Source organism: Doryrhamphus excisus, linkage group LG21 (assembly GCF_037039965.1).
Source record: "Doryrhamphus excisus strain RoL-2023G ecotype Guam linkage group LG21, RoL_Dexc_Guam_v1.1, whole genome shotgun sequence".
In the NCBI taxonomy this organism is placed as follows: Eukaryota; Metazoa; Chordata; class Actinopteri; order Syngnathiformes; family Syngnathidae; genus Doryrhamphus; species Doryrhamphus excisus.
In genome coordinates, this window is record NC_136377.1 from 9,156,447 (window position 1) to 9,177,774 (window position 21,328).

At 44.4% G+C, this 21,328-nt stretch overlaps 1 protein-coding gene, 1 long non-coding RNA gene and 2 other non-coding genes across 4 annotated transcripts in view; all 4 read left to right on the forward strand.

Moving 5' to 3' along the window:
• LOC144894571 (uncharacterized) overlaps positions 1–21,328 on the forward strand; it is a 94,157-nt gene that overhangs the window by 42,879 nt on the left and 29,950 nt on the right. Inside the window, exon 3 of the mRNA XM_078787798.1 lies at positions 621–797. Within this exon, the coding sequence (XP_078643924.1) occupies positions 621–797 (177 nt within the window). The remainder of the gene's footprint in view (positions 1–620; positions 798–21,328) is intronic.
• Positions 2,594–2,667, forward strand: trnat-ugu (transfer RNA threonine (anticodon UGU)). The gene has a single exon. It is a non-coding gene; the product is annotated as a tRNA-Thr (tRNA).
• trnay-aua (transfer RNA tyrosine (anticodon AUA)) lies at positions 4,604–4,690 on the forward strand. Its single transcript is given in 2 exon segments — positions 4,604–4,640; positions 4,655–4,690. It is a non-coding gene; the product is annotated as a tRNA-Tyr (tRNA).
• On the forward strand, positions 5,139–5,955 carry LOC144894546 (uncharacterized). The gene is made up of 4 exons (XR_013625157.1): positions 5,139–5,153; positions 5,228–5,295; positions 5,376–5,447; positions 5,526–5,955. It is a non-coding gene; the product is annotated as an uncharacterized LOC144894546 (long non-coding RNA).

The window sequence follows — 21,328 nt, forward strand, 5'->3', positions numbered from 1 at the left end:
TATGAGTCTAAAAAGGGAGCCAGAGGCCCTTCCTGTCATAACGCTCTCAGGCTTAGGAGTTTGGAGTTAGTGCATAAAAAACCTGTTTAACTTTGTAAATACGATTTATACCATTATTAGAGCCCTCTAGACATGAAATAACACCCCTACATTCACCTTTACCCTCCTAATTTTTGTTTACACTACAGTACGCAAAGCACTTATTTGCAGGCTACGGGATCACTAAGAGATGGTTGCCGCTCATAGCATATTTCAAGCTACCACGTTAAGTGGTTAGCCTCCCATTTACGTATTGTGAAGTTAAAGTGTTTCAAATGGAGTGGGAAGTAAGGCCAAAATATGAAGCCAAATCACACAGAATGTGAGGATAACTTTTTTTCACTCTTATGTTGGACATGCCATGGCTAACTCCATGCAGTGTAACATTACTGATGCATAGAAACAAGAATGCTACATTTCACTTGTCTTTCAATATTTTTACAATAATAGGCCATAGTCAAGCACGAAACAGTCATTTATTCATTCATTTTTTTTCAAAACACAATGTAGAGATGGGTGATACTTTTTTTTAGGTCACTTGTGCTTAAAAGGGGAACTTTTGTAACTTTTTGTGTCTCCAGCGACGGAAGGTTCCAGCGAGTACAGTGACAGCGATCTGGACATGAGTCGGCGACGGTCGCGGCGCAGCCACAAGTCGCAGGTGAATTATGCTGAGACGTCCAAGTCCGAAGGCTCTCAGGCTGAAACCAACCGGGACAAAACAAAATCGAGACGCCTGGACAGCTCAGACAGCAATGGTAAGACTGCTGTGCTGTCATCTAGAAGTGGCATAGATACTCTGGACCTGTCTCTATTTCTAGCTGTTGCGAAATAACAGTCCTTAACTAAAAACATGGGCTCTTATAGTAGGGATGCTCTGATCAGGGTCTGATCAGGGTATTTTCATTTTTCAAGTATTTTTCAGGGCATCAGGGCCGTGGTCCGATTCCCGGCCAATGCAGAATATTTAAGCTTTTACCTAGAGCTCATGTTGAAAAAGTACAAAGGCTCTTTTCCTGCGAAAGGGCAGAACTCAGAATGACACCTGAAAAGTAACAGACCGGACCACATGAGAGTTAAGGTGGACAGCACTTGAGTATTAGCAAATTTCTGTCAAAAGTGGAAACTTACTGAAACCTTACTGCAGTAATGCTATTGTAGTCTGTAGGGAGCAATTGGTCAGCGCATTCAGCTGTTAACTGAGAGGTTGGTGGTTTGAGCCCACCCAGGGACGCTCAATCGACACGTGTTTGGCTTTGGACTCCCTCCCTTGTATGAACATTTTTCCCCATTGGTGAACTGTTTTTGTGTCGGTGCCAGATGCACAGGATATCCTTTTTTACTAAAGGTTCCATTGTCAAGTTTGCATGCTTCACGGGCACAATGCTTTAGTTGGTCAAATTACATGCCTAGTAAAGAGGGGCTCCTTGCTTCTAATTCCAGCAGTCATCTACTGGTATTTCCATGACTCTGGTTTTCATACTTTTTATCAGAGGTCATGTTGAAGAACAAAGACTGTTTTCTGGAGAAACGCAAGACCCCAGGATGCAATAGGTCTGCTTTGTATACTTTTCAGCAGCGGTCATGTTGAAGAGCAGCCTCGGCCACTTTAGAATGAAGGGTGACGCCACTTCAAGATGCAAGAAGCTGTCAGAAGTGCGACTCAAACCCACACCTCATTAGAGACTGCAACCTGAATGCAACGCCTTCGACTGCTCGGCCATCCTGACCCTCTAGAGCCCACTTTTTAAAAGGCATTCATACACTCTGTGTTTTGTTTCCCATGTGGTTTTTATGTTATGTTAGTGTCAGGTTCAAACTCCTGTGACACTTGTAAAAACACTTAATTACAGAAGAGATAGACAACAAAATTCAAAGTTTTTTCGCAGCGAGGAGAGTGAAACAACATACCCAGTGACATGCCTCTCCACTCTGAGTATGCCATTCATGCTCCTCTATTTTTATTTTTTTAGGAGGTCCCTAATACATGGTCGTGCAACTCTAAGGGGAGGGGGAAGCAAGCAGTTGCACAAGCTGTACTTGTTGTCTATGTGTGTGTGTGTGTATGTGAGAGCAATTACTTTTTGTGCATGTGTTCTTATCTCAGCACATTTTGCATGATGAACAGGAACATCTTCAAGGTCACTGCTGGTGTTCCCAGGCACTTGCAAGATTAGTGGTGCTGGGAGTTGCTGGTCAGCGTCATGGAATGTTCCTGCTCAAGACTATTGTCTATTGTCTAAGCAAACGAATATAAGGGTGATAACACTATAATAATTGTAATTACATTTTATTCAGTTAGTCCAGATGAACAGCCTAGTTATTTGTGTCAGTCCCAGGCACCACTTCTAGACCCTCGTGTGACACTTGTGTTGGACTCTTTTGGAGAACCCTTGCATTCTTTCCAATTGGTAAACCCTTTGTATCGGTGCCAAATATACGGGATTCTCCCCCTGCTGACCGAATGACACACGACAAATGGCGTCGTCTCAACGTTGGAGCAGTTCATGTCTAGAAGAGTAAAGGTAGCATTGCCAGGGTGACTTGCTCGGCTGGCGCTGTGACTTAGCTGGCCAAAGTGCCTGTCTTGTAAACAGGAAATCCTGGGTTCAAATCCCGGTAGTGCCTGCCTGCTTGGTCTGTGAAACTTTGGCAGCTGATTTCTGACCCACATACCTCTTTTCGTCACTTGCCATTCAAAAACAAGTCGACGGTGCATCCACAGCTGACATGATTGTTGTGGATCCCATTACGCCAGAAGGTGCTTGAACCCAAACAGTATGACATTGTGATGTTTTGTCGTTCAGCGCCACTTTGCAGAGGCTCATCCACTTGATCAGGTTTCCAATTTCTATCAGGCTTATATTGATACTAGTGCTTGAAATAAAATACAAAATCAATGCAATGTAACAAAGAATATTTATTTATCAGGTTGCCACACTCAAGAACACTCTCAATAATAAAAAATAAATAATAATCTACATGTAAGCAGTTATGAATAACAAATATATTGTTCACTTATTTTGCCGTCTTTTTTTCTCCTTTTCATAGAAAGAAGAGGCCTGGAACTCCCTCCAGCTCATCTCTATTTCCATCCTGTGCTCTCTATAGATGGAGAACACTTTGGCAGGGCAGTAGATGTACTTCTCTGAAGCCAGTGTGGATGTGGAAGGTTTTCGGGCCCTGCTTCAGCTGCATCTTGCAGAGGCACTTTCGGACAGGGTGTGGAGGAGATTCCTCCCTCTTCCTTCTTCTTCTGCTGTTTTTCCTCCACCCTCTTACTTGTCTCATCCAGCTCTTGCTGGAAGAAGTCTGAAGACTAAACTCTTTAAACGGCATCTTGGGGTCTGTCAGACTTTCTGCAGCAATAAGAGTATCTGACAGGGCCTCGTTGATAAAAGTCATGTGTTTGATGTCCCATCTGCTTGATATTTTGAAGTGGTGAAATAACCATCGCTGCAGGCAGTGTCACTACAGGCACAGCAGTGGTAGTGCTTTGCGACTACCAAAGCTGCTGTGTATGTTGCAGTTTCTCTGGGCTGGTATTTAGTGAAGATGATGTGTTGAGAAATTTACTGTTGTGTTTTATGTATTTAGAAATGTACAATTTTGTTGGATGCAGCATGCTGTTGGGGTCTTTGCTAGTGTTTATCTAGGAGATCGTCAATTGTGGACTTCATTGGAGTCGGCCAGCGCTTGTGGTCCAACAGAAATACCCTCCCTCCAGTCTTCACTGGTCCAGTGTGGGCAGCAGTTGGAGAAGTTTGGATGGGCAATCTTTTTTGGGCTCTAGGCAAATAAAACTACGAAATACACATTTGTAATTTGGTTCAAACAAGATGCAACTATTAGAACAAATGGACACATGATTAAGTTTTTACCTGGCTTTGCTTTGGCTGAAGCTCAGTTAGAGAAATTTCACGAATAACTATAACATACAAATAACTGTTGCTAATGATAATAGGTATACTACGTGTAATAGGTATACTGGGGCGGTCGTAAATAGCGAACAATTGCGGAAGTGGCACTGCCACACCACAAACACCCACATAAAAACATGAAAGCAGAACAGTTCAAAGACAAAATAAAGTATTTGTGCTGTTTTACTTTTACTGTAGTTTACCATTTTTTTGTCTGTCTCGTCGCTCACTCTCTCGAAAAAAGCAATTGTGCTGTTGTGCTTTTTATTACCCGAAGTTCAGGATGGATGGAGGACAGAAGCGGCCACAGCGCCACTCCTGGACAAAAGTATATTACATTCATAATGGGCTTTCGCTATAATTGGAAATGAATGGGGAATGTTTTGGTTGTTTCAGCAGAATTATCGCCGTCGGCCGAATGGGAGACCCGGGTCCGATTCCCGGCCAATGCAACAGGGCTGTTTTTATTCCTTTCATTGGTGTAAAAAAGTGCCAAGACCGTTTTCGGGACCAACACATGACACATGATTATCTCCCAAATTCTGTCAAAAGTGACATTCTCAATCACAGCGTGTTCGAGCCCGCAACCTCAATGAGACGCCGTCGAATGCTTGGCCGTACTCACACGCCCCAAAACACTGAGACCTTTGATAGCTCAGTTGGAAGAGCGGCGGAGTATAGTTGTTCAAGCTGGCATCCTTAGGTCACTGGTTCAAGTCCAGCTCAAAGGACAAGCCGTTTGCTTATGTTATGTCTGCCAGGAAAGAATGGCAAATACTTTGAGTTCAAATACAAATCAGTGGTGCATGTGAGGAAGACACTTGGTTTGTGTGCGGAGCTACACAGGCCTTTCCAGTTCCAGTTAAAAGCCAGGCACCTCACTAGTTTCCCTAAAGTACCAAGGGATTATCCTGTTGCCCTTGTATTTTGAGGGCAAAAAGGAGGTGTTTGCAAGTGGATCTCAGACCCTATCACTGGCCACCTGAACAGGGACTTCAATTCTGGACACTCAGATCAAACGTCTAATGTTCAGGTGACTGGCTCAACCTTTGTCTTGTCTGACCATGAACTCTTTTTGTCCAGAAGATATTTGGCTTGTCCATTTGGACAGTTTAAGACCTCAGTCGATCTTGGAGGTGGCAATTCAGGGACCTGCGAGAGGGAGATCTTGTGAGATCAGGTTTCAAAACAAAGGTATGCTTGCCATGCTTCCTTCAATTCATTCAGTTTTAGGGGCCTTGTGTTGACCCCGGTGTCACTCCTTCTAGCAGCGTGCTGTTACCGGAAGCCAGGCTGTCTCACTCGGGTCTGTGTGCGCGCGGTGCGCTTTCTGTGGGTAAGACGCTTAGTTGTCTGCCCTTTTAATTGTGGCTCCTGCTGATTGTCTGAGGTGTATTTATTCACGTTCTCTCCCAGCCATCGCTGGTGGAGTCTGGGCTGCGGGCTTCCTCCTCCTGCCACTGTGTGACATCTTAATCCTACTCTCAGGTATTAAACATTTATTTGTAGTTTTGTTACCTTTTTGTAAGATTCATTATAGATTAGTTTAATTTGTTTGTTTTGCAGGGCACGGCCATCACTTGCCGCTGTGGGCCTCGCTGCTGTTTTGGCTCTTTTTGCTCTCTACTCTTTTGTGTCTCCTGGCCCTGGAGTATTTGTTCCCTGTGGCTCGGCTCTGTTGGGACCCCAATCGCCTAAATTTGGCGCTCTGGTTTGGGATAGATCTGACTCCTTCAGTCGCCCCCCCCCATCCACCATGGCTGAAGCAGTGGCAATACAGGTCCCTTTTTTTCCACTTTTGGTTTGCTGAGTCACGGGTGCAGTGTGGTTTGGATCCCTCCCTTTATGTTACCGCTGTCATGGTAAGCCCCAGCCCAGTCCTCTTTTATTTTTGATAATGCCTCATATCACCACCTTATTTGTATTATTCATGGTTTGTCACTCATTTTAAGATTAAATTAAATTGTTTAATAAAACAAATACTTTTATAATTGGAAATCACGATCTTGTTCTGTGGGATTTTGGGGATTAATTTAGACTTTGTGGTTGATACAACCTGTTACATCCTGGGGTGAAAGTCCCCAGGTGGCGTTGTCAGCAACCAAGCTACCCTGCTTGCTTTGCCACACACGCAATGATGCCACAGCGGCCACCTCCTTCCTATAAGCTCCTCCATGCAGGCCAGTGATGCACCCAATCAGTCATCGGGGAAATATCGATTGTGTGTCCAAACTGGGAACAGATGCTCGTGTACACACCTTCAGAGATCAAGCACATATGCTTGTTCCCATTTTTTTTGTAAAAGAAGGAAATGAAAGGCCATGTTTCCACCCAGTTTAGGACAGAGGATATTTTGCTTGTGAGGCAAAGTGCTTGTGACACACTATACACACTAACCACTACACTATGGAAACCCGGGGGAATGGGCTTTTAAGAGGACTGGCGAAGTCACAAAGCAGTTGCCAAACAATGAAATATGACGATGTGAAGAAACATGGCCTTTCCGCTCCTTCTTTTACAAAAAAATCAAGGTGACAAATGGGAACAAGGATGTGTGCTTGATCTCTGAAGGTGTGCACACGAGCATAATGTATTTCAAGCAACCTATAGGCTTTGTGGTAAAAATCTTCAGCGGAAGGTGCCAGGAGGCTCATTCCAAGTGTGCCTGACGCAGCTTCGCATCTCGTTCTATCTACAACAGTTTCTCAAGCCAGAGAAGCACTGCTGTGGAGTTACAGCGAAAATGAGAAAAAGTGTTTCACGCACTGTGATAATGTATTTCAAGCAACCTATAGGCTTTGTGGTAAAAATCTTCTCCATATATGGCACATGTGTGCCACGTCCAAAAAAGCACTCCACTCGCTCAGAGAAGGCCTCCGAAGAGCGTTTTGGCACTTTTGGAACACATTTAGCGTGATGTGCTTTATTGCTTGCACACACAACCAATGTTCGAAAATGCACTTTATTCACTCTCAAAAACATTGTGAGCAAAGGATGATACGGCGGGTCATTCTGAGTCGGCAGGAGGTGCCAGGAGGCTAATTCCAAGTGTGCCTGACGCAGCTTCGCATCCCCTTCTATCTGCAACAGTTTCTAGTGGCTGAGAAGCACTGCTGTGGAGTTACAACTAAAATGAGAAAATGTGTTTCTCTCGCTGTGATAATGTATTTCAAGCAACCTATAGGCTTTGTGGTAAAAATTTTCTCCATATATGGCACATGTGTGCCACGTCCAAAAAAGCACTCCACTCGCTCAGAGAAGGCCTCCGAAGCGCGTTTTGGCACTTATGGAACACATTTAGTGTGATGTGCTTTATTGCTTGGCACACACATCCATTGTTCGAAAATACACTTTATTCGCTCTCAAACACATTGTGCGCAAAGCATGATACGGCATGTCATTGTGAGCCAGCGGAAGGTGCCAGCAGGATTATTCCAAATGTGCCTGACGCAGCTTCGCATCCCGTTCTATCTGCAACAGTTTCAGGTGGCTGAGAAGCATTGCTGTGGAGTTACAGCTAAATGAGAAAATGTGTTTCTCTCGCTGTGATAATGTATTTCAAGCAACCTATAGGCTTTGTGGTAAAAATTTTCTCCATATATGGCACATGTGTGCCACGTCCAAAAAAGCACTCCACTCGCTCAGAGAAGGCCTCCGAAGCGCGTTTTGGCACTTAAGGAACACATTTAGTGTGATGTGCTTTATTGCTTGGCACACACAACCATTGTTCGAAAATACACTTTATTCGCTCTCAAACACATTTTGAGCAAAGCTCAATACGGCGTGTCATTGTGAGGCAGCGGAAGGTGCCAGGAGGCTCATTCCAAGTGTGCCTGATGCAGCTTCGCATCCCGTTCTATCTGCAACAGTTTCAGGTGGCTGAGAAGCATTGCTGTGGAGTTACAGCTAAAATGAGAAAATGTGTTTCTCTCGCTGTGATAATGTATTTCAAGCAACCTATAGGCTTTGTGGTAAAAATTTTCTCCATATATGGCACATGTGTGCCATGTCCAAAAAAGCACTTTACTCGCTCAGAGAAGAAGGGCTAGGGTTATAGGGTTAGAGTTAGGGTTAGGGTTACTGTTAGGGTTAGAGTTAGGGTTAGGGTTAGGGTTAGGGTTAGGGTTAGGGTTAGGGTTAGGGTTAGGGTTAGGTTAAGGGTTAGGGTTTTGGCACTTAAGGAACACATTTAGTGAGATGTGCTTTATTGCTTGGCACACACAACCATTGTTCGAAAAAGCACTTTATTCGCTCTCAAACGCATTGTGCGCAAAGCATGATACGGCGTGTCATTGTGGGCCAGCGGAAGGTGCCAGGAGGATTATTCCAAGTGTGCCTGACGCAGCTTCGCATCCCGTTCTATCTGCAACAGTTTCAGGTGGCTGAGAAGCATTGCTGTGGAGTTACAACTAAAATGAGAAAATGTGTTTCTCTCGCTGTGATAATGTATTTCAAGCAACCTATAGGCTTTGTGGTAAAAATTTTCTCCATATATGGCACATGTGTGCCATGTCCAAAAAAAGCACTTTACTCGCTCAGAGAAGAAGGGCTAGGGTTAGGGTTAGGGTTAGGGTTAGGGTTAGGGTTAGGGTTAGGGTTAGGGTTAGGGTTAGGGTTAGGTTAAGGGTTAGGGTTACTGTTAGGGTTAGAGTTAGGGTTAGGGTTAGGGTTAGGGTTAGGGTTAGGGTTAGGGTTAGGGTTAGGGTTAGGGTTAGGGTTAGGGTTAGGGTTAGGTTAAGGGTTAGGGTTAGGGTTAGGGTTAGGGTTAGGGTTTTGGCACTTAAGGAACACATTTAGTGAGATGTGCTTTATTGCTTGGCACACACAACCATTGTTCGAAAATGCACTTTATTCGCTCTCAAACACATTTTGAGCTAAGCATAATACGGCGTGTCATTTTGAGGCAGCCGAAGGTGCCAGGAGGTTCATTTCAAGTGTGCCTGACGCAGCTTCGCATCCCCTTCTATCTGCAACAGTTTCAGGTGGCTGAAAAGCACTGCTGTGGAGTTACAACTAAAATGAGAAAATGTGTTTATCTCGCTTTGATAATGTATTTCAAGCAACCTATAGGCTTTGTGGTAAAAAAAAATCTCCATATATGGCACATGTGTGCCACGTCCAAAAAAGCACTCCACTCGCTCAGAGAAGGCCTCCGAAGCGCGTTTTGGCACTTATGGAACACATTTAGTGTGATGTGCTTTATTGCTTGTCACACACATCCATTGTTCGAAAATGCACTTTATTCGCTCTCAAACACATTTTGAGCAAAGCATGATTCGGCGTGTCATTGTGGGCCAGCGGAAGGTGCCAGGAGGATTATTCCAAGTGTGCCTGACGCAGCTTCGCATCCCGTTCTATCTGCAACAGTTTCAGGTGGCTGAGAAGCACTGCTGTGGAGTTACAGCTAAAATGAGAAAATGTGTTTCTCTCGCTGTGATAAAGCATTTCAAGCAACCTATAGGCTTTGTGGTAAAAATTTTCTCCATATATGGCACATGTATGCCATGTCCAAAAAAGCACTTTACTCGCTCAGAGAAGAAGGGCTAGGGTTAGGGTTAGGGTTAGGGTTAAGGTTAGGATTAGGGTTAGGGTTTAGGGTTAGGGTTAGGGTTAGGGTTAGGGTTAGGGTTAGGGTTAGGGTTAGGGTTAGGGTTACGGTTACGGTTATGGTTAGGTTAAGGGTTAGGATTAGGGTTAGGGTTTTGGCGCTTAAGGAACACATTTAGTGAGATGTGCTTTATTGCTTGGCACACACAACCATTGTTCGAAAATGCACTTTATTCGCACTCAAACACCTTTTGAGCAAAGCATAATACGGCATGTCATTGTGAGGCAGCAGAAGGTGCCAGGAGGCTCATTCCAAGTGTGCCTGACGCAGCTTCGCATCCCCTTCTATCTGCAACAGTTTCAGGTGGCTGAAAAGCACTGCTGTGGAGTTACAACTAAAAGAGAAAATGTGTTTCTCTCGCTGTGATAATGTATTTCAAGCAACCCATAGGCTTTGTGGTAAAAAAAAATTCTCCATATATGGCACATGTGTGCCACGTCCAAAAAAGCACTCCACTCGCTCAGAGAAGGCTTCCGAAGCGCGTTTTGGCACTGATGGAACACATTTAGTGTGATGTGCTTTATTGCTTGGCACACACATCCATTGTTCGAAAATGCACTTTATTCGCTCTCAAACACATTGTGCGCAAAGCATGATTCGGCGTGTTATTGTGGGCCAGCGGAAGGTGCCAGGAGGATTATTCCAAGTGTGCCTGACGCAGCTTCGCATCCCGTTCTATCTGCAACAGTTTCAGGTGGCTAGGAAGCATTGCTGTGGAGTTACAGCTAAAATGAGAAAATGTGTTTCTCTCGCTGTGATAATGTATTTCAAGCAACGTATAGGCTTTGTGGTAAAAATTTTCTCCATATATGGCACATGTGTGCCACGTCCAAAAAAGCACTCCACTCGCTCAGAGAAGGCCTCCGAAGCGCGTTTTGGCACTTATGGAACATATTTAGTGTGATGTGCTTTATTGCTTGGCACACACATCCATTGTTTGAAAATGCACTTTATTCGCTCTCAAACACATTGTGCGCAAAGCATGATTCGGCGTGTCATTGTGGGCCAGCGGAAGGTGCCAGGAGGATTATTCCAAGTGTGCCTGACGCAGCTTCGCATCCCGTTCTATCTGCAACAGTTTCAGGTGGCTAGGAAGCATTGCTGTGGAGTTACAACTAAAATGAGAAAATGTGTTTCTGTCACTGTGATAATGTATTTCAAGCAACGTATAGGCTTTGTGGTAAAAATTTTCTCCATATATGGCACATGTGTGCCACGTCCAAAAAAGCACTTTACTCGTTCAGAAAAGAAGGGCTAGGGTTAGGGTTAGGGTTAGGGTTAGGGTTAGGGTTAGGGTTAGGGTTAGGGTTAGGTTAAGGGTTAGGGTTAGGGTTAGGGTTTTGGCACTTAAGGAACACATTTAGTGAGATGTGCTTTATTGCTTGGCACACACAACCATTGTTCGAAAATGCACTTTATTCGCTCTCAAACACATTTTGAGCAAAGCATAATACGGCCTGTCATTGTGAGGCAGCGGAAGGTGCCAGGAGGTTTTTTTGCAAGTGTGCCTGACGCAGCTTCGCACCCCCTTCTATCTGCAACAGTTTCAGTTGGCTGAGAACCACTGCTGTCGAGTTACAGCTAAAATGAAAAAATGTGTTTCTCTCGCTGTGATAATGTATTTCAAGCAACCTATAGGCTTTATGGTAAAAATTTTCTCCATATATGGCACATGTGTGCCACGTCCAAAAACGCACTCCACTCGCTCAGAGAAGGCCTCCGAAGCGCGTTTTGGTACTTATGGAACACATTTAGTGTGATGTGCTTTATTGCTTGGCACACACATCCATTGTTCGAAAATGCACTTTATTCGCTCTCAAACACATTGTGTGCAAAGCATGATTCGGCGTGTCATTGTGGGCCAGCGGAAGGTGCCAGGAGGAATATTCAAAGTGTGTCTGACGCAGCTTCGCATCCCGTTCTATCTGCAACAGTTTCAGGTGGCTAAGAAGCATTGCTGTGGAGTTACAACTATAATGAGAAAATGTGTTTCTCTCACTGTGATAATGTAGTTCAAGCAACGTATAGGCTTTGTGGTAAAAAATTTCTCCATATATGGCACATGTGTGCCACTTCCGAAAAAGCACTCCACTCGCTCAGAGAAGGCCTCCGAAGCGCGTTTTGGCACTTATGGAACACATTTAGTGTGATGTGCTTCTTTGCTTGGCACACACATCCATTGTTCGAAAATGCACTTTATTCGCTCTCATGCACATTTTGAGCAAAGCATAATACGGCGTGTCATTGTGAGGCAGCGAAAGGTGCCAGGAGGCTCATTCCAAGTGTGCCTGACGCAACTTCGCATCCCGTTCTATCTGCAACAGTTTCAGGTGGCTGAGAAGCATTGCTGTGGAGTTACAGCTAAAATGAGAAAATGTGTTTCTGTCTCTGTGATAATGTATTTCAAGTAACCTATAGGCTTTGTGGTAAAAAATTTCTCCATATATGGCACATGTGTGCCACGTCCAAAAAAGCACTCCACTCGCTCAGAGAAGGCCTCCGAAGCGCGTTTTGGCACTTATGGAACACATTTAGTGTGATGTGCTTCTTTGCTTGGCACACACAGCCATTGTTCGAAAATGCACTTTATTCGCTCTCAAACACATTTTGAGCAAAGCATATTACGGCGTGTCATTGTGAGGCAGCGGAAGGTGCCAGGAGGCTCATTCCAAGTGTGCCTGACGCAGCTTCGCATCCCGTTCTATCTGCAACAGTTTCAGGTGGCTGAGAAGCATTGCTGTGGAGTTACAGCTAAAATGAGAAAATGTGTTTCTCTCGCTGTGATAAAGCATTTCAAGCAACCTATAGGCTTTGTGGTAAAATTTTTCTCCATATATGGCACATGTATGCCATGTCCAAAAAAGCACTTTACTCGTTCAGAAAAGAAGGGCTAGGGTTAGGGTTAGGGTTAGGGTTAGGGTTAGGTTAAGGGTTAGGGTTAGGGTTAGGGTTAGGGTTTTGGCACTTAAGGAACACATTTAGTGAGATGTGCTTTATTGCTTGGCACACACAACCATTGTTCGAAAATGCACTTTATTCGCTCTCAAACACATTTTGAGCAAAGCATAATACGGCCTGTCATTGTGAGGCAGCGGAAGGTGCCAGGAGGTTTATTTCAAGTGTGCCTGACGCAGCTTCGCATCCCCTTCTATCTGCAACAGTTTCAGTTGGCTGAGAAGCACTGCTGTCGAGTTACAGCTAAAATGAAAAAAATGTGTTTCTCTCGCTGTGATAATGTATTTCAAGCAACCTATAGGCTTTATGGTAAAAATTTTCTCCATATATGGCACATGTGTGCCACGTCCAAAAACGCACTCCACTCGCTCAGAGAAGGCCTCCGAAGCGCGTTTTGGTACTTATGGAATACATTTAGTGTGATGTGCTTTATTGCTTGGCACACACATCCATTGTTCGAAAATGCACTTTATTCGCTCTCAAACACATTGTGCGCAAAGCATGATTCGGCGTGTCATTGTGGGCCAGCGGAAGGTGCCAGGAGGATTATTCAAAGTGTGTCTGACGCAGCTTCGCATCCCGTTCTATCTGCAACAGTTTCAGGCGGCTGAGAAGCACTGCTGTCGAGTTACAGCTAAAATGAAAAAATGTGTTTCTCTCGCTGTGATAATGTATTTCAAGCAACCTATAGGCTTTATGGTAAAAATTTTCTCCATATATGGCACATGTGTGCCACGTCCAAAAAAGCACTCCACTCGCTCAGAGAAGGCCTCCGAAGCGCGTTTTGGCACTTAAGGAACACATTTAGTGAGATGTGCTTTATTGCTTGCCACACACAACCATTGTTCGAAAATGCACTTTATTCGCTCTCAAACACATTTTGAGCAAAGCATAATACGGCGTGTCATTGTGAGGCAGCGGAAGGTGCCAGGAGGCTCATTCCAAATGTGCCTACGCAGCTTCGCCTCCCGTTCTATCTGCAACAGTTTCAGGTGGCTGAGAAGCACTGCTGTGGAGTTACAGCTAAAATGAGAAAATGTGTTTCTCTCGCTGTGATAATGTATTTCAAGCAACCTATAGGCTTTGTGGTAAAATTTTTCTCCATATATGGCACATGTGTGCCACGTCCAAAAAAGCACTCCACTCGCTCAGAGAAGGCCTCTGAAGCGCGTTTTGGCACTTATGGAACACATTTAGTGTGATGTGCTTTATTGCTTGGCACTCACATCCATTGTTCGAAAATGCACTTTATTCGCTCTAAAACACATTTTGACCAAAGCATAATACGGCGTGTCATTGTGAGGCAGCGGAAGGTGCCAGGAGGCTCATTCCAAAAGTGCCTGACGCAGCTTCGTATCCAGTTCTATCTGCAACAATTTCAGGTGGCTGAGAAGCATTGCTGTGGAGTTACAGCTAAAATTAGAAAATGTGTTTCTCTCGCTGTGATAAAGCATTTCAAGCAACCTATAGGCTTTGTGGTAAAAATTTTCTCCATATATGGCACATGTATGCCATGTCCAAAAAAGCACTTTACTCGCTCAGAGAAGAAGGGCTAGGGTTAGGGTTAGGGTTAGGGTTAGGGTTAGGGTTAGGGTTAGGGTTAGGGTTAGGGTTAGGGTTAGGGTTAGCATTGCTGTAGAGTTACAGCTAAAATGATAAAATGTGTTTCTCTCGCTGTGATAAAGCATTTCAAGCAACCTCTAGGCTTTGTGGTAAAAATTTTCTCCATATATGGCACATGTATGCCATGTCCAAAAAAGCACTTTACTCGCTCAGAGAAGAAGGGCTAGGGTTAGGGTTAGGGTTAGGGTTAGGGTTAGGGTTAGGGTTAGGGTTAGGGTTAGGGTTAGGGTTAGAGTTAGGGTTAGGGTTAGGGTTAGGGTTAGGTTAAGGGTTTAGGGTTACGGTTAGGGTTTTGGCACTTAATGAACACATTTAGTGAGATGTGCTTTATTGCTTGGCACACACAACCATTGTTCGAAAATACACTTTATTCGCTCTCAAACACATTTTGAGCTAAGCATAATACGACATGTCATTGTGAGGCAGCGGAAGGTGTCAGGAGGTTCATTCCAAGTGTGCCTGACGCAGCTTCGCATCCCGTTCTATCTGCAACAGTTTCAGGGGGCTAGGAAGCATTGCTGTGGAGTTACAACTAAAATGAGAAAATGTGTTTCTCTCACTGTGATAATGTATTTCAAGCAACGTATAGGCTTTGTGGTAAAAATTTTCTCCATATATGGCACGTGTGTGCCACGTCCAAAAAAGCACTCCACTCGCTCAGAGAAGGCCTCCGAAGCGCGTTTTGGCACTTATGGAACACATTTAGTGTGATGTGCTTTATTGCTAGGCACACACATCCATTGTTCGAAAATGCACTTTATTCGCTCTCAAACACATTGTGCGCAAAGCATGATTCGGCGTGTCATTGTGAGGCAGCGGAAGGTGCCAGGAGGCTCATTCCAAGTGTGCCTGACGCAGCTTCGCATCCCCTTCTATCTGCAACAGTTTCAGGTGGCTGAAAAGCACTGCTGTGGAGTTACAACTAAAAGGGAAAATGTGTTTCTCTCGCTGTGATAATGTATTTCAAGCAACCTATAGGCTTTGTGGTAAAAAAAAATTCTCCATATATGGCACATGTGTGCCACGTCCAAAAAAGCACTACAGTCGCTCAGAGAAGGCGTCTGAAGCGCGTTTTGGCACTTATGGAACACTTTTAGTGAGATGTGCTTTATTGTTTGGCACACACAACCATTGTTCGAAAATGCACTTTATTCGCTCTCAAACACATTTTGAGCAAAGCATAATACGGCGTGTCATTGTGAGGCAGCGGAAGGTGCCAGGAGGCTCATTCCAAATGTGCCTGACGCAGATTCGCCTCCCGTTCTATCTGCAACAGTTTCAGGTGGCTGAGAAGCACTGCTGTGGAGTTACAGCTAAAATGAGAAAATGTGTTTCTCTCGCTGTGATAATGTATTTCAAGCAACCTATAGGCTTTGTGGTAAAATTTTTCTCCATGTATGGCACATGTGTGCCACGTCCAAAAAAGCACTCCACTCGCTCAGAGAAGGCCTCTGAAGCGCGTTTTGGCACTTATGGAACACATTTAGTGTGATGTGCTTTATTGCTTGGCACTCACATCCATTGTTCGAAAATGCACTTTATTCGCTCTCAAACACATTTTGACCAAAGCATAATACGGCGTGTCATTGTGAGGCAGCGGAAGGTGCCAGGAGGCTCATTCCAAAAGTGCCTGACGCAGCTTCGTATCCCGTTCTATCTGCAACAGTTTCAGGTGGCTGAGAAGCATTGCTGTGGAGTTACAGCTAAAATTAGAAAATGTGTTTCTCTCGCTGTGATAAAGCATTTCAAGCAACCTATAGGCTTTGTGGTAAAAATTTTCTCCATATATGGCACATGTATGCCATGTCCAAAAAAGCACTTTACTCGCTCAGAGAAGAAGGGCGAGGGTTAGGGTTAGGGTTAGGGTTAGGGTTAGGGTTAGGGTTAGGGTTAGGGTTAGGGTTAGGGTTAGGTTAAGGGTTAGGGTTAGGGTTAGGGTTTTGGCACTTAAGGAACACATTTAGTGAGATGTGCTTTATTGCTTGGCACACACAACCATTGTTCGAAAATGCACTTTATTCGCTCTCAAACACATTTTGAGCAAAGCATAATACGGCCTGTCATTGTGAGGCAGCGGAAGGTGCCAGGAGGTTTATTCCAAGTGTGCCTGACGCAGCTTCGCATCCCGTTCTATCTGCAACAGTTTCAGTTGGCTGAGAAGCACTGCTGTTGAGTTACAGCTAAAATGAAAAAATGTGTTTCTCTCGCTGTGATAATGTATTTCAAGCAACGTATAGGCTTTGTCGTAAAAATTTTCTCCATATATGGCACATGTGTGCCACGTCCAAAAAAGCACTCCACTCGCTCAGAGAAGGCCTCCGAAGCGCGTTTTGGCACTTATAGAACACATTTAGTGTGATGTGCTTTATTGCTTGGCACACACAACCATTGTTCGAAAATGCACTTTATTCGCTCTCAAACACATTTTGAGCAAAGCATAATACGGCCTGTCATTGTGAGGCAGCGGAAGGTGCCAGGAGGTTTATTTCAAGTGTGCCTGACGCAGCTTCGCATCCCCTTCTATCTGCAACAGTTTCAGTTGGCTGAGAAGCACTGCTGTCGAGTTACAGCTAAAATGAAAAAAATGTGTTTCTCTCGCTGTGATAATGTATTTCAAGCAACCTATAGGCTTTATGGTAAAAATTTTCTCCATATATGGCACATGTGTGCCACGTCCAAAAACGCACTCCACTCGCTCAGAGAAGGCCTCCGAAGCGCGTTTTGGTACTTATGGAATACATTTAGTGTGATATGCTTTATTGCTTGGCACACACATCCATTGTTCGAAAATGCACTTTATTCGCTCTCAAACACATTGTGCGCAAAGCATGATTCGGCGTGTCATTGTGGGCCAGCGGAAGGTGCCAGGAGGATTATTCAAAGTGTGTCTGACGCAGCTTCGCATCCCGTTCTATCTGCAACAGTTTCAGGCGGCTGAGAAGCACTGCTGTCGAGTTACAGCTAAAATGAAAAAATGTGTTTCTCTCGCTGTGATAATGTATTTCAAGCAACCTATAGGCTTTATGGTAAAAATTTTCTCCATATATGGCACATGTGTGCCACGTCCAAAAACGCACTCCACTCGCTCAGAGAAGGCCTCCGAAGCGCGTTTTGGCACTTATGTAACACATTTAGGGTGATGTGCTTCTTTGCTTGGCACACACATCCATTGTTCGAAAATGCACTTTATTCGCTCTCATGCACATTTTGAGCAAAGCATAATACGGCGTGTCATTGTGAGGCAGCGAAAGGTGCCAGGAGGCTCATTCCAAGTGTGCCTGACGCAACTTCGCATCCCGTTCTATCTGCAACAGTTTCAGGTGGCTGAGAAGCATTGCTGTGGAGATACAGCTAAAATGAGAAAATGTGTTTCTGTCTCTGTGATAATGTATTTCAAGCAACGTATAGGCTTTGTGGTAAATTTTTTCTCCATATATGGCACATGTATGCCATGTCCAAAAAAGCACTTTACTCGCTCAGAGAAGAAGGGTTAGGGTTAGGGTTAGGGTTAGGGTTAGGGTTAGGGTTAGGGTTAGAGTTAGGGTTAGGGTTAGGGTTAGGTTAAGGGTTTAGGGTTAGGGTTAGGGTTTTGACACTTAATGAACACATTTAGTGAGATGTGCTTTATTGCTTGGCACACACAACCATTGTTCGAAAATACACTTTATTCGCTCTCAAACACATTTTGAGCTAAGCATAATACGACATGTCATTGTGAGGCAGCGGAAGGTGTCAGGAGGTTCATTCCAAGTGTGCCTGACGCAGCTTCGCATCCCGTTCTATCTGCAACAGTTTCAGGTGGCTAAGAAGCATTGCTGTGGAGTTACAACTAAAATGAGAAAATGTGTTTCTCTCACTGTGATAATGTATTTCAAGCAACGTATAGGCTTTGTGGTAATTTTTTTCTCTATATATGGCACATGTGTGCCACGTCCAAAAAAGGACTCACTCGCTCAGAGAAGGCCTCCGAAGCGCGTTTTGGCACTTATGAAACACATTTAGTGTGGTGTGCTTTATTGCTTGGCACACACATCCATTGTTCGAAAATGCACTTTATTCGCTCTCAAACACATTTTGAGCAAAGCATGATTCCGCGTGTCATTGTGGGCCAGCGGAACGTGCCAGGAGGATTATTCCAAGTGTGCCTGACGCAGCTTCGCATCCCGTTCTATCTGCAACAGTTTCAGGTGGCTAGGAAGCATTGCTGTGGAGTTACAACTAAAATTAGAAAATGTGTTTCTCTCGCTGTGATAAAGCATTTCAAGCAACCTATAGGCTTTGTGGTAAAAATTTTCTCCATATATGGCACGTGTGTGCCACGTCCAAAAAAGCACTCCACTCGCTCAGAGAAGGCCTCCGAAGCGCGTTTTGGCACTTATGGAACACATTTAGTGTGATGTGCTTTATTGCTTGGCACACACATCCATTGTTCGAAAATGCACTTTATTCGCTCTCAAACACATTGTGCGCAAAGCATGATTCGGCGTGTCATTGTGAGGCAGCGGAAGGTGCCAGGAGGCTCATTCCAAGTGTGCCTGACGCAGCTTCGCATCCCCTTCTATCTGCAACAGTTTCAGGTGGCTGAAAAGCACTGCTGTGGAGTTACAACTAAAATGAGAAAATGTGTTTCTCTCGCTGTGATAAAGCATTTCAAGCAACCTATAGGCTTTGTGGTAAAAATTTTCTCCATATATGGCACATGTATGCCATGTCCAAAAAAGCACTTTACTCGCTCAGAGAAGAAGGGCTAGGGTTAGGGTTAGGGTTAGGGTTAGGGTTAGGGTTAGGGTTAGGGTTAGGGTTAGGGTTAGGGTTAGGGTTAGGGTTAGGGTTAGGTTAAGGGTTAGGGTTAGGGTTAGGGTTTTTAAGGAACACATTTAGTGAGATGTGCTTTATTGCTTGGCACACACAACCATTGTTCGAAAATGCACTTTATTCGCTCTCAAACACATTTTGAGCAAAGCATAATACGGCCTGTCATTGTGAGGCAGCGGAAGGTGCCAGGAGGTTTATTCCAAGTGTGCCTGACGCAGCTTCGCATTCCGTTCTATCTGCAACAGTTTCAGTTGGCTGAGAAGCACTGCTGTCGAGTTACAGCTAAAATGAAAAAATGTGTTTCTCTCGCTGTGATAATGTATTTCAAGCAACCTATAGGCTTTATGGTAAAAATACTCTCCATATATGGCACATGTGTGCCACGTCCAAAAACGCACTCCACTCGCTCAGAGAAGGCCTCCGAAGCGCGTTTTGGTACTTATGGAACACATTTAGTGTGATGTGCTTTATTGCTTGGCACACACAACCATTGTTCGAAAATGCACTTTATTCGCTCTCAAACACATTTTGAGCAAAGCATAATACGGCCTGTAATTGTGAGGCAGCGGAAGGTGCCAGGAGGCTCATTCCAAGTGTGCCTGACGCAGCTTCGCATCCCCTTCTACCTGCAACAGTTTCAGATGGCTGAGAAGCACTGCTGTCGAGTTACAGCTAAAATGAAAAAATGTGTTTCTCTCGCTGTGATAATGTATTTCAAGCAACCTATAGGCTTTGTGGTAAAAATGTTCTCCATATATGGCACATGTGTGCCACGTCCAAAAAAGCACTCCACTCGCTCAGAGAATTCCTCCGAAGCGCGTTTTGGCACTTATGGAACACATTTAGTGGGATGTGCTTCATTGCTTGGCACACACATCCATTGTTCGAAAATGCACTTTATTCGCTCTCAAACACATTTTGAGCAAAGCATGATTCGGCGTGTCGTTGTGGGCCAGCGGAAGGTGCCAGGAGGATTATTCCAAGTGTGCCTGACGCAGCTTCGCATCCCGTTCTATCTGCAACAGTTTCAGGTGGCTAAGAAGCATTGCTGTGGAGTTACAACTAAAATGAGAAAATGTGTTTCTTTCACTGTGATAATGTATTTCAAGCAACGTATAGGCTTTGTGGTAAAAATTTTCTCCATATATGGCACATGTGTGCCACGTCCAAAAAAGCACTCCAGTCGCTCAGAGAAGGCGTCCGAAGCGCGTTTTGGCACTTATGGAACACTTTTAGTGAGATGTGCTTTATTGTTTGGCACACACAACCATTGTTCGAAAATGCACTTTATTCGCTCTCAAACACACTTTGAGCAAAGCATAATACGGCGTGTCATTGTGAGGCAGCGGAAGGTGCCAGGAGGCTCATTCCAAATGTGCCTGACGCAGCTTCGCCTCCCGTTCTATCTGCAACAGTTTCAGGTGGCTGAGAAGCACTGCTGTGGAGTTACAGCTAAAATGAGAAAATGTGTTTCTCTCGCTGTGATAATGTATTTCAAGCAACCTATAGGCTTTGTGGTAAAATTTTTCTCCATATATGGCACATGTGTGCCACGTCCAAAAAAGCACTCCACTCGCTCAGAGAAGGCCTCTGAAGCGCGTTTTGGCACTTATGGAACACATTTAGTGTGATGTGCTTTATTGCTTGGCACTCACATCCATTGTTCGAAAATGCACTTTATTCGCTCTCAAACACATTTTGACCAAAGCATAATACGGCGTGTCATTGTGAGGCAGCGGAAGGTGCCAGGAGGCTCATTCCAAAAGTGCCTGACGCAGCTTCGTATCCAGTTCTATCTGCAACAGTTTCAGGTGGCTGAGAAGCATTGCTGTGGAGTTACAGCTAAAATTAGAAAATGTGTTTCTCTCGCTGTGATAAAGCATTTCAAGCAACCTATAGGCTTTGTGGTAAAAATTTTCTCCATATATGGCACATGTATGCCATGTCCAAAAAAGCACTTTACTCGCTCAGAGAAGAAGGGCTAGGGTTAGGGTTAGGGTTAGGGTTAGGGTTAGGGTTAGGGTTAGGGTTAGGGTTAGGGTTAGGTTAAGGGTTAGGGTTAGGGTTAGGGTTTTGGCACTTAAGGAACACATTTAGTGAGATGTGCTTTATTGCTTGGCACACACAACCATTGTTCGAAAATGCACTTTATTCGCTCTCAAACACATTTTGAGCAAAGCATAATACGGCCTGTCATTGTGAGGCAGCGGAAGGTGCCAGGAGGTTTATTCCAAGTGTGCCTGACGCAGCTTCGCATCCCGTTCTGTCTGCAACAGTTTCAGTTGGCTGAGAAGCACTGCTGTCGAGTTACAGCTAAAATGAAAAAATGTGTTTCTCTCGCTGTGATAATGTATTTCAAGCAACCTAT